The sequence below is a fragment of the Apium graveolens genome, chromosome 2 (genome assembly GCF_009905375.1).
Source record: "Apium graveolens cultivar Ventura chromosome 2, ASM990537v1, whole genome shotgun sequence".
In the NCBI taxonomy this organism is placed as follows: domain Eukaryota; kingdom Viridiplantae; phylum Streptophyta; class Magnoliopsida; order Apiales; family Apiaceae; genus Apium; species Apium graveolens.
Genome location: NC_133648.1, coordinates 233,534,660 through 233,548,052, shown reverse-complemented (window position 1 = coordinate 233,548,052; position 13,393 = coordinate 233,534,660). Strand labels below are relative to the sequence as shown.

At 36.5% G+C, this 13,393-nt stretch overlaps 1 protein-coding gene across 1 annotated transcript; it reads left to right on the top strand.

Annotated features, from left to right (window-relative positions):
• Window positions 1-292: 292 nt before the first annotated feature.
• On the top strand, window positions 293-751 carry LOC141697749 (uncharacterized). Its single transcript, XM_074502280.1, has one exon. It carries the CDS (start codon window positions 293-295, stop codon window positions 749-751), a length of 459 nt encoding a protein of 152 aa, XP_074358381.1.
• The last annotated feature ends 12,642 nt before the right edge of the window (window positions 752-13,393 follow it).

The following is a 13,393-nucleotide window of genomic DNA, read 5'->3' as shown; positions in this document are numbered from 1 at the left end:
TAGATACACCAACATGGAGAAGCTTGCACATGCTTTGATACTTGCATCTAGAAAACTCGGGCCATATTTTCAGGCTTATAAGGTAGAGATGTGTACCTCATATCTATTAAGGCAGGTTCTTCATAAGACGGAAGCTTCTAGGAGATTGATAAAGTGGACTATAGAGTTGGGTCAATTTGACGTGGATTACAAGCCAAGAACAGCCATAAAAGGGCAAGCCCTTACTGTTTTTCTTCTAGAATTTTCAGAAACCTTTTATGTGGAAGGAAATGAATGTGCACTTTAGCAGAAAATGGAGGTCCAGAATGAGGAAAACTGCTCTCCATGGTGGACCTTATATGTGGATGGAGCAGTGAATAGTAAAGGAGCAGGTGCAGGTGTAGTACTGTTGAGCCCAGAAGGACACAGGCTGCAAAGTGCGATTCATTTTGATTTCTATGTAACAAATAATGATGCAGAGTATGAAGCTCTAATTGCAGGCCTGAAGCTAGCTTTAGAAATGAAGGTAGAGAATCTTAATAATTACAGTGATTCAGTGCTTGTGGTCTGGCATATTCGAGGAGGCTTCCAAGATAGAGGTCCACGGATAGACCTATATATAAGGTACTCCCAAGAATTGATGAAAAAATTCAAAGAGGTTCATTTGGAGCAGATTCCAAGGTCAGAGAATTCAAATGCCAATGCTCTCGCAAAGTTGGGTTCGGAAAAGGAAGTTACCCTGTTAGGATTCATTCCATCGGAGGTGCAGTAGCAACCAAGCATTCGTAAAATGGAAGTTGCCGCGGTTGAGGTAACGGCTAAAGGAACCTGGATGAGTCCTATTTATGACTTCATAGCAAAGGGAATTCTTCCAGATGGAAAGGAAGAAGCAAGGAAATTAAAATACAAAGCTGTTGGGTATGTGGTTTATGAGGGAACTCTCTACAAAAGGGGATTCAATAAGCCACTTTTAAGGTGCATATCAGGGAAACAATGTGAATATTTTATGGGAGAAATTCATGAGGGGATCTGTAGGAACCATTAAGGAGGAGCTTCCTTGGCTCATAAGATACTACGCCAAGGGTACTATTGGCCTAGCTTAAAGAAAGATTGTTACCTCTATACGAGGTCCTGTGATCATTTCCAGAGGTATGCCAACTTCAACAGTAAGCCAGCAGTGCCATTAAAACCTCTTACAAGTCTGTGGCCCTTCGCTGTATGGGGGATTGATCTAATTAGGGAGCTTCCCAAAGGACAAGGTGGGGTAAAATATGCGGTGGTTGCAGTAGACTACTTCACTAAATGGGCAGAAGTTGAACCACTAGCTACTATTACGGCTGCAAAGCTCAAGGAATTTGTATTTAGAGCTATTGTATGCAGGTATGGAGTACCCTACATGCTAGTTTCTGACAATGGGAAACAATTTGGCAGTAAAGAGATGAAGCAGTTATGTGAAGACCTTCACATAAAGAAAGGGTTCTTGGTAGTGTGCCATCCACAAAGTAATGGCCAAACAGAGGCCATTAAGAAGATTATAAAGCATCCTTTAAAGACAAAGTTGGAGGAGAGCAATAGGTGTTGGCCAGAGGAGCTATCTAGGGTGTTATGGTCCTATAACACCACACATCGAACCACAATAGGTGAATCTCCTTTTACACTCACCTACGGGTGTGAGGCAATGGTACCTGTAGAGATTGAAGCAGGTTCGTTCAGAAGAGAGAATTATAATCCGGACAATAATGAACTTAATCATCGTTTGTACTTGGATCTGTTGGAAGAGGTACGTGAGAATTCACAGCTGAAATTGGAAGCTTATCAACAGCCGACAAGGAAGTATTTTGATAAGAAGGTTCGAGCTCGACCTTTAAGATTTGGGGACTTATTGCTAAGAAGGATGATGCCAAACATGAAGACTCTTGGACACAGTGTCTTTAGTGCTAATTGGGAAGGTCTTTATATCATCAAAATAGTTATGTGGAAACGAACGTACCACTTGAAAGATTTGGATGGGAACCTGATTCACAGGGCTTGGAATGCTGAACACCTTAAGAGGTATTATCAATATAGTTTATTTGATGATTATTTCAAGTAGGCCTCTTTCAGGCATAGGAAAATAAAACAACTTACTAGTTGTAGTTGCCATGATAGGTTCAGATTCAGTATGATAGCTGATTTTTTTGGTAGGCTCGGGGGGTAGTGCATGTACACCCCACCGATAGGATTTCCTGTTTTTTCTTTTTGAAATAAAAAAATGAAGTTTAGTTCACATATTTTGGTTTTATGTTGTTTGGTTAAATTTAAATGTAGATATGGATGGTTGGCATCTATAAGGTTCACCTGATATAGTTCTTCACCTTAATCAATTAAGGATAAAGAACTAAGGGGTAATGGACATATGGAATATATGATTTTGGCTGTTAAAATCTGGTAGATTTTAAATTTTCTGGTAATTATTCTAATAATCATGGGATATGACTTGTATGAATGCATACTATAAAAATTTTATACATTGGATACATATATTATGTGGAGGTGTGTCTAAGGGTACATACCTCAAAATGATTCTGGTTTATCGAGTGAATGACGTGGAAGCACAAAGGAACCTCGGAAAAAATATACTTTTTGGAATAGGTGAGATGTACGCAAAGAGTTGCGTAACTGGATGAGAAGGTATATGGTTGATGTACTAAAATGTATATGGTTTATATATGGGATGTATGGTTTATACATGGGAAGACCCAAAATATTTCAGCCTACGTGATTTCCTTTGGGTAGTAAGGCGTTACTTATACAAAAACATGTCTGTTGATATTTGGGAAAAGGATGAATCTGAGTAAATGTTCGATTCCTGAATAAGGTTTTCTTGGGTCTGTGAACCTGGATGGATAGGTTTGTATGAAAAATACGAGTATATAGGATTTCCAAAGGTGCATGTCGATCTCAAGGAAGCTGAGCTAGTATAGATCCTGTGAGGTTTTGCATAAGTATGGTCGGAATGCGAGGTACTTGCACAGGGAATAGGGGCTTACAGGGACGTTGTTAAGTTCAAGGACTTACGAGGATGTAAGTTCAAGTTCAAATAAGAACCTTGAAATGTGGATTGGAATTTGAATAGGATTAGTGGAGTTCGTAGGACTATGAAAGGTAGTAGAAAAGCTAAGTGAGGTCATCCTAATCCTTTATGTTATTTATTTTGTTTTGTTAAGTACTATATGATTATATGTATAGAAAAAATCTCAATAAGGTGACTGATCATTGTGGAACCTTATAATTAATTTAAAATATGTTAGAGAAACCTTTTAGGTAATTTCTAGGAAATCTTTGCAAGTAATAGTGGGTAAACGAGATTAGATTTAATGTTATGTGTTATGATCATATTGTAGCTTCAGCTGGAAGTATTTTCCTGATGAGGTACTTCAAATGTGAAGCTCAAAATATAAAATTCGCTGACTTACCTTTTTTTTAAGACAACACTAATATCACACTGGTTTACACTAAGTCAAGAACTTGGTGTACATCTAGTTAGCTCTACCAAATTGTATGGATGCTCCTGATAAAACTATGGTAGGTGCTTTTATGTGCTAGAGCCTGAATTTTGGTAGCCATTATATCTAGTTTAAAAAAATGGACAAGTTAGAAAATTATATACAATTGAAATCTTTGCATAAGAATTGGGATATAAGCTAGCGTTTAATAGGTTATTTGTAAAGAGAAATAGCATCGTATAAGTTGTAACAAAGTCATAGGTATGCATAAGTACCATAGAATAGAACCTCATGATTATTCCAATTTTGTTTGATTTAGGCTCAATAATCAACCCTGTAGTATGGATGTTTAAGCGTGATTAATTTGTAGGTTTATTTTTTGCAGAAAGAAGTTGTGGATTAGAAAGAAAAATTATGTTAACTCAATTCTTGCATTATATGTCAGAATAAAAGGAACGATTTGGACTTACAAGATAGTAACTGGGCTCTTGTAAGCATAAGTATATATTAAGCAGGTCGTAACCTAGACTTGGTATCTGTTGAGTAGCTTCGTTGAGGATAAGTTAGGTATTGAAAGGAATGGGTGGTGTAAAAGTCAGGGTTGCGTTTGTAGCTAGATAACCAGGTTTAGAAGCGGATTCTTAGAGGAAAAAATACTTAAGAGAATTTATAATCAATGTTATTGTAATATATGGGACATAGCGTGTAATTATTTTTATCAATAAATAATTATTATGTGATTATTATGTGATTTTTGGTGAATTATTTGATGATTGGTGTTGATATGTGGATGTTTATATATGGTAAAGTATAAGTATGTTAATTTTATTATGTCCAGAATAAAATATAGATATTTTTGGTATTTTTCTGGTAATTTTTAGATTGTTATATGATTTTATATTGATTTATGAAATTATTAATTATTTTCTGAATAATTACAAAACCATTTTATAAAGCCAGGAATCGTCCAACTTCAACCGTTTTTACATTTTTACAACCCGAAACTCTTCGAAAACTCCTTTCTAACCTAATCTGATTATTCCAGACATTTTCCATGTTTTGATTTTTTCAATCTGGATTACGGTTTGACCCGTGCGCGTCCCGGCGCAAAATTTTCGATACGATAATCATTTCGATAACATTATCTTCGTATAAAGTGTTTTATAAGAAGCCTGGTCTTGATAATTATCCAAAATTGGTTGAGAGTTATCCAAAACATTATCCAATCAGATCATTTTTGCAGTTACTTAGCGGTTAAGTAACTTATTTTTCGATCCAATACGATCCATCACGTATTAATATTCCGTAAATATAAATAGCCTATTTCTTATTTCCTTTTATCCGCATATTCATAATCGATCAGTAAAAACATAGAAAATACAGAGAAAACCCTTATTAATCATCGTGTTCTTGAAAATCAAACTCAAATTTTAAGGCATTACTGAATTCAGAATCAAGCGTGCCATATACCGATTCGAAACTCTCGAAAAACTCTTTCATAATCAATCATCCATTTCAGTGTAGAAATCAAGGTTATTTTCTTATTTATTTTATTTTAATTTAAATTATTTAATGATTAAAAGAGGAATTTTGATATTGATGTGGTTTATGTGATTTGATGCTTGAATCATGTAGATAGTTTTATCCTGGTCATTTTGGTATATTATATGATGAATTTGGAGTTCAATAACATATATAAAATTGAGCTTGATTCTCTGATTTAAAATTAGGGTTTATAAGTAGTTTGAATGTTATTAATTGAATTTAGGCATTTTTGATCCGAGGGTTATTAGTTGAATTGATTTATACCACTAGATAGATCGTGAAAAGATGAGTTGAATGATACCAGTTTCAAGGCCAAATGATTCCGGGAAAGCCGCGCCGGAAAACTCGAGTTCGTCTGTTTCCGGCAGCTTTTCCCGGCGATTGGCGGTGATTCGAGTTAAAACAACTACATAACTGTGTTCCTGATATGTTGTTCTTGAGTTCTGCAGCTTTTGGTGCAGTTCTGGAATGCATGGCCGGCCGGCGATGTCGCCGCCGGTGAAGTCGTCGGAGAAGATGACGATGGGGGTAAATTACAGTTAAACCCCCGTTGCTTTCCAAAATTTAAGATTTCATACCCAATTTTGCAACTGTTACATTTTTATTTTGTGACCAAAAAGTTTTAAAAACTTACACTTTACACCCTGGGATTATATTTTTTTAAAATTTGTTTTTAATTACTTATTTTGATTTCAAAATTCATTTTAATAATTCATAAATTCAAAAATAAATCAATATTAATTAATTAATTAATTTTTTTTAGTTAATGATTAATTATTTAATTGGTCAATTAATTTAAAATTAATTGATTAATTAATTTAATTATTTATTAATTAATCTTAATTGATTATTTAATTAGATTTAATTATTTCTTTTGATTTAAAAATTCTGAAAAATAGTTTCGAGCTTTAAAATATTATTTAAAATTATTTCAAGGCTCGATAATTATTATTAAATCTTTTAAAAGTCAGATTCGGGTGTTCGAACCCTATTATTTAATTATAAAATGATTCGGAGACCCGTTTTAATTTTGAAAAATGTTAAAAAATTCGTATTAAATACCTGGAAAATCATTTTAACCCCAAATCTTCTTTGAAAAATTATTTGGATTGAATATCTTATGTGCTATTTGCTATATGTGATCTGATTGTTGTATAATATGACTATATGTGCATTGTTTGATGGTTTTTGCTGTAACTTTCAATCTATACGTCGGATTTGGGTGAAACGAAGGGTATATAGAAGCTTGTAACGAATAGAATGAGATGGGAAGTAGTATTAATAAAGACATGTGATGTTTTACAGGGGAAGCAAGACGTAGAAAGGGAAAATAAGTGGTCAGTGAGTGGGAACTAATTGACGAGTGCAAGTAGAGTAAAAGCGAATTGATAAGGAAAGTGTCCCTGAACTTTCTTGTTGTATAATTGCAAGTGCTTCTGCTCTTTCTTGTAATGTATTGCAAGTACTTTTGAACTCTCTTCATTATGTTGCAATATTCCAAATAGTTCATGTTCTATATTGTAAGTACTTTGAAGTACTTACCCGAAACCCTGATTCTTATTGATCTTGAGCTGCAAGCCTGATTTATTGTAAGCCATTGATTATTGAATTCTTGGATAAGAACTAGATACATATGATACTACTCCACAAATACATATCTACCATATACTGATTCTTAATATGAGATTGCTCAACATAGAACCTTTATGCCTTGTATAACAAAAGACCCATCCTTGTAACTATTGAACCTTTGGTCTTCTACCTGGATTGAAAGTCAATCTTCCTTTTTACCTTGTTATATCTTCAGGGTATTGTGAATCACCCTATGCTTCAAAATAAATGTTGTTTATGGTTCAGTTTATTAAACTACATTATTTATCATGCTATTATTATAGAATTATATTGTTTTTAAATATGGACCAGATTCATGGTCGGACCAGATTCGTGGTCATGATAGGCCAATGTGTTCCTTGGATCCAGTATATAGAGCAAAGCGGAGCCTTGCTCGGGGTTAGTGAGTGACTGATCAGCAGCCTAACCTTGGTTTTTAAAAATGAAAGTGAATATCAAATTCTAATCATTGCTTATCAGGAAACTTGATTCCTTATATGATTTCAATTGATCATTATTAATCTCAGTGACTATCATTATGACTTGCTGAGCTAGTTAGCTCACTCTTGTAAAGCTGTTTATGTTCTTTTCCAGTTAAAAAGGAAACTAGTGGTAGCGAAGATCCTCAGTCAAGTGTGCGAGCTACGTTTCCAGGTTGAAATGGAAAAAGCTAGAGGAAGATATGTGGCTTAGTTGTGTTGAAAGTTTGTAATAAAGTTTTACTCCAGTTGTAAGATAAATAAATATGGGATTTAGTACGTTGTAATAAATAAGGTTGGCTTGTGGACATACTTTGAACTGTTGTGATCCATGGTTATGGTAGGTAAGGTTATTGCATATATTATTGTTATATAAGAAGGTTTATATATATGATGTGTGTGTGTTATGGACCCCAAACCCAAGTAACTCGGGGGTAGGTGAGATCAAAGGTAGCTTGAACTGGTTAATTTTGAGAAAAGACACTAGTACAAGGGTGAAGTTGTTTTTGGTTAACACTCATTAAAATATCCTAAGTTGGAGAAAACATAGTTCGCAAGATGCGAAAGGGTGTTTTAAGGTTTAAGTATGCCCTAACCAACTAAAAAGAAATAATATAATTGAAAATCATTTAAAAAGTTAAAGGAGTGGTAAGGCCTAATGAGACTGTTAAGCAAGTCCTATGTAAGTCAAAGTCTAAGATATTATTATAAATAGTAGGTCGATAGGGTAAGCTTAAGGTATATGCAACTCAGACCTATGATTAGGGATTAAGAAGTATACAGGTTCTAACTTAGATGTTGCCCTAGGGGCCTTAAGCTACGCATGTATGTTACTTACTTTAGCATTGCATGAAAGATAGTAATGAAAGCATAAGTGAACAAAAAGTACGTTGATAAAATTAAAAAGCAGCCAGTACGCGGAAGGGGGTTTAGTGGCATTACCACTGGTGAGGCATTGTGAGGTGCCCACACCCTCATCCATAATAAGTCTTGATGCAAAGCACCGTCAAGTTCGAGAAATTGCTTTAAAAGGTCCTTAAAAAGGAAGGAAACTTAACCGTGATCGAAAGAGTCAAGGGGTGGCCGCTGCATCAATGGCCATCTCTATGGTGACGTCAATGGAAGGTTCACCAACTGGGGGGTCATTAGTGCATACCTTAACCTGCATAGTGGGGGATGAAGCTTAAACCTCTAAATAGGGGGCATCAGGTGCCACCAACTTTGCTTTGTAAGCTTCCACAACCTTCTCCTTCCTGATCTTCTCAGCATCTTTGGTTACATCTTCACCTAACATGGCCCAGTCAAGGTCAGGAAATACCTTCATGGTAGACTTCATAAATCTCTGGTGCCATTAGCCCAGCTGGTTTTATACATTGCCTTCTTCGCATCTAGGAGAGTGGCCTTAAATCCATCTGTAACAGTCTCGAGCTTGGTCTTGTTCAGCTCCAACTCATGCACCTTTCTAGCGTAATCAGATGCGACCTATTTCTTCTCCTGTTCTATGGTGTTGATTGTTTTGTTGAGATGGTCTTTTTCCTTTAGGAGTTTGGATTCTGAACTCCTTATTTTCTTTAGCGTCTCAGCGGCTCTCTTTCTCTCATCATCTCATGCCTTGAGGGTGGTCTTCAATTGTTGCACCTCTTCTGCCAATCTTTGATCAACATGAGCAACTTCAGTGATCCATTCCCCGTGCTTAAGATGCATAAATAGGCTTAGCCAGGGTGATTGCAGGTGCAGCCTTCATGAATTTGATCTTATCCGGTTGGGTGACGGTTTCTTCAGGAACCTGATTTTGCAGCATCTCAGTAAATACATGGAGCCTCCTTGATTCATCAGAAGCAACACCTCTTCTTGGTTTCTTCTGGGATCTTAAGAGTGGAGCTTTGGCTGGTTCAGGAGCAACAAGGGCGAGCTTTCGTTTGGAGGAAGAGCCTGATTTATCTAGAGTCAAGGAAGAGTGAGGAATTCTGGAGATAGGGTTGCCTGAATGGGACCTGGATTCTTGTTATCTTGAAAAAGATCTTCAAACTTAATGGTCTGTTTAATGCTGGAGGAAACACCAGTAGACATTTCTGCAAAGAGACAGGTGATGAAAATAGTAGGTACGAAAGTGTGTAATGATAATAAGAGATGGCAGAGCAAGTACAACACAAAAAGAAAAAATAGAACACAAATAAAGACCTATGATATGAGAGGTTCCAGCTTCACTTGCTGAACCTCTTGAAATAAATTTACATCTTTTCAAGTTTTTCTTAGTGAAAACTGGTTCCATCACCAAGGGATGCAGAAAGAACAAGAGCTTTCTTGGCACGCCTAAGTTGTTTGCCCTGAAGGATGGTCATAATAGGAGTATCCACACATATACATACAATTGACACATTTATCAAATGTAAATCAGAAGGAACCTACGGGCTGGAGTAAAGTTTAAGATGTGGAAAAAGATAATAGAAACTTACTTGGGTTCAAGTTAAAATCTTTCTTATATGTTGGATAGTCATAGCAATAAAAGAAATGCTTTTACCATCCAGACATGCCTTTTTTGTTCCCACCTATGCACCTACCTTCATGAACCCCCCAACCAGCAAGATAAAAACTCTTAGAGCTTTTTCCTGAGGGCTTCAACTGGTAAAAATATCCTAATTCATCAGCTGTGAGTTTGGCACCAAATTCAGTGTAGTATAAAATGTACATACACATAACCATTCGGTAGGAGTTTGGGGTAAGCTGAATAGAGCAGATATCATATCTTTCTGATACCTTGACAAGAAAATGGTGGAGGGCATGGTTATCCCCATTCTAAAATGATAGGCTGACATAACGGCTCCAGGTATGGCTTTCTCAGGTCCAAAGTTCTCAAACCTATGAAAATGTTCAACTCTAGCAGGGCCAACAAGCTGACATCCAGGTTCTATGATGGCAAGTAGGTTGGCCAGCTTGACTCCATTCATGGTTGTGTCAAGGTTTTCACAAATCAAATCTACATTCTTGGAAGCAACTGAGTTGGCCTCACTTTCCGAAGCCTCGTCGTTGGGGTCGTAAGGCTCAAGTGGTTGGGTGGATGGCTGGATAGGAACAGATGAGTCGTTGGAAAAGGAGTTTGACTCAGCTTCTTCAGATGTGGTCCAGTTTAAGGCTTCAACATCAAGGTCTTCATTGGATAATGGCTGGATTTTGGTTTTGACATCACCAAGGCACGTTCAGGATTCAATACTACGACTTTGGAATGGGTTCGGGCGCTTACAGTACCTTAAGAGACCAAGGGGGTGGAGCTAACATCCGAAAGATCAATCAAAGATTTAATTTCATGTGTGGATAAGTGGTGGGAGCTAATAGCTGCCGATTCTCCCGACATCTGCAAAAGTGCAAAGCAGAGTAAGCCAATCGCGAACCTATTCCCATTATAGTGAAAGTAAATAAAAGGCCAAGGTACGGGACTTAGAGGACATCTACAACTCAGAATGGCTTATAGGTTCATTGTAGGCCAAAAAAAGGAAAATTTTGGGTCTTGGCGTTACGCAAAGAAGGTGATGGGCTTAGCGCTTGGGAAATTGATCAAACAGGTTGTAATGGGCACAAAGTATACAACAAAGGATGAAAGTGCCGGGACCTCACAAATGGATAATGGGACCATGTTTAGGTCATTATGCTCACCTAAGGCAAAGACAACCTAAGCCTAGCTACAAAAGGTATGGGTGCGAAGCTATAACATAATAGTACATGAATACAACACATATGTATGGTGAAATGACAATTGAACCTAGGCATGCGTTTACAGTAAGGATGTGATAGTGGATACGTATGCAAACATAAGTACAAGTGCCTGATATGCAATTAGGTGCATATATGGGAAGATGAACATACATTAATGGGGGCCTAATCGTCACACCAAAATTTAAATGATACCTAGGGGAATCAACTAACAATGATATAACCAGGACGTACGAATCGAGCACACAAGTATAAACACATAATTGAGTATGCATGTGATGATTTACATTCTTGAAGCATGCAAAAAGGATTTCATAAAAACCAGCAAACAAATATAGAAAGAGACGAGAAACTGGGGTAAAAGATGAGAATCGGAGAAGAAAAGCTTGACTCGCCGAGATCTACACCACCGAGGAACTTGTAATGTCAAAAGTAAGTAGGCGTGAGTTTGAGAGTTTATAGCTTGGGAGTAAAAGAAGAAAAGGATAAAATGGCTTGGTGTTTAAATAGACATGAGGAATTTAAGGGGTGTGGGATGCGTGGCACCCTCCTATTGGTCAAAAAGTGAAGTGTTGGAAGGCGTTGCAGCTAGTTGTGTGTTCCAAGGAGAAGAGGGAGAATCTCACGTGAATTCAAATTATTTTAAATTAAGGTGATTGACTCCCTTTAAAACCATAATATCCATTTGAAGGTAATGGGTAATTAAAGAAGGTTTGATTCGGCAAAGTGAATCCCTGAGGTAGGTGCATGGGTTCATAAGGAACATACATCAAGGGCATATTGACTAGTTGAACCTCAACTAAATAATTTTTGAACATCACGTGAGAGTTAGAAGCTAAAGATATAAAGGTAGTATTTGAAGATAATTGACATGGGGGATTGTAGGTAAATGGATGGAATAATTTTGGGTCATGAACGCTGGAAGGCAGGTGACTGGAATGTAGGGGTCATTCTTAGGTACGTGGATAAACCAAAGGTTAGGAAGGTAGAGGTTAGTACTTTTTATAAGAAGGAGCTCCGAGGAATTGGACAAATGACATTGATTGGTTAAAAGGTTATTCTGGTTCCTTTTATATTCAATACTGCAAGGAACCGGGGGGTAGTTGTTGTGCCCAAAATCTTGCATGAGATAGATTTAAGGCCCATAAAAGGTTTGGGCTCGATTGGTATGAAGTAATGAAGGTTTTTATGAGGTTCTTGGCTCAAAGAATCATGGTTTAGAAATTATCTGCACCAAGGTACGGGGATCTGGAGCTAACAGTAGCCAATAAGGAAGTTCGGTTGGCTGTTAACAGATTTGTATGGCCAGGGAAGGTATTGAGACACATCAGAAACAGGTCCTTGTAGGCTAATATGGTGATGGAAGCACCTGGACATGTGGAAGGAATGGTAAGGTACTGGTGCAGGAGCATCAGTGTACCTTAACAGGTAGGAATAATAAACCTCGACTGGCAGAGGTAGAGTTCAATTAGGATTGTACCTCCTACAATAAAGGAGAACAGTTTCTATCTACATGGGATGGAATTTTAATGGAATTCTATGACTATAAAATGTGATAGACATGAATAATTATAAGATAAACACATAAATACATGGGAACCATGTATCGGCAATGGATAAAACAGGATTCTAGGTGTCCAACCGCACCTGGACACTGCACCTCTTTTGGAAACAGTTGAATTAAATATGGTAACTGGTTTGGCATATCAAAAGGGTGGATTATTGGCCAAGAAATGGAGTCCAACCCTAGAGAACTATATTTAACTTGATCCTTATATATAGGGTATGTAGGCAATTGGCAAAGGGGGTTCGATAATTCACTTTTTGCACATTGGCACGTGTAACCATTGTGATTATTCTCCGAGTATATTTAATAGGATTCGATAAGGTATTTCTCGACCATTTTTACTTGGTTCTTTGTCAACTCAGTTTGAATTTCATACACAAAAATAGCATTTTCTTAGCTGTTGAACCTCTATTCAGCAGCTACAATAACTTCATTTCATCCGAAAATCAAGGGTAATTTAATTAATCAAGTACGATTAATTCGGGGTGTTATAACCATTTTTCTCTCATAATATTTTTCTATGTTGTAATCCTTATTTTAATGTTTCAATGTATTAAATAATTAATAATAATATCCCAATGTTAATTAATTACTTTTATAAATATCTGAGATCAAAATTTTATGTAATAAACTAAAATAAATATACCAAAAACTATTATTTTAATCTCGGTCTGTCGGTCCAAATTTGGACCTGCACTGTTCATCGGTCCAAATTTGGACCGAGATTTAGTTCATTATTAGGCGAACTTGGACCAAAATCGATTCAAATTTGAATCTTTAAACCACTCTTAAAGTTGTTCTTATACAAAAAATCTAGACACATCATCATTTGTTAGTTCACTACTAAAACTGATTATAAAATTATTGCATTTAACCTATATAGCCCGAAGATTTTGAAAGGAATGTTTTATTTAAGCTAACTGAATTATCCATTGAAAAAGAGCTCTGCCATTAGAGGAAGTTTTTTCCTAACTTTTCCTAACATCCTCTTCTCAAACTAGAATTTGACTGGATTATGA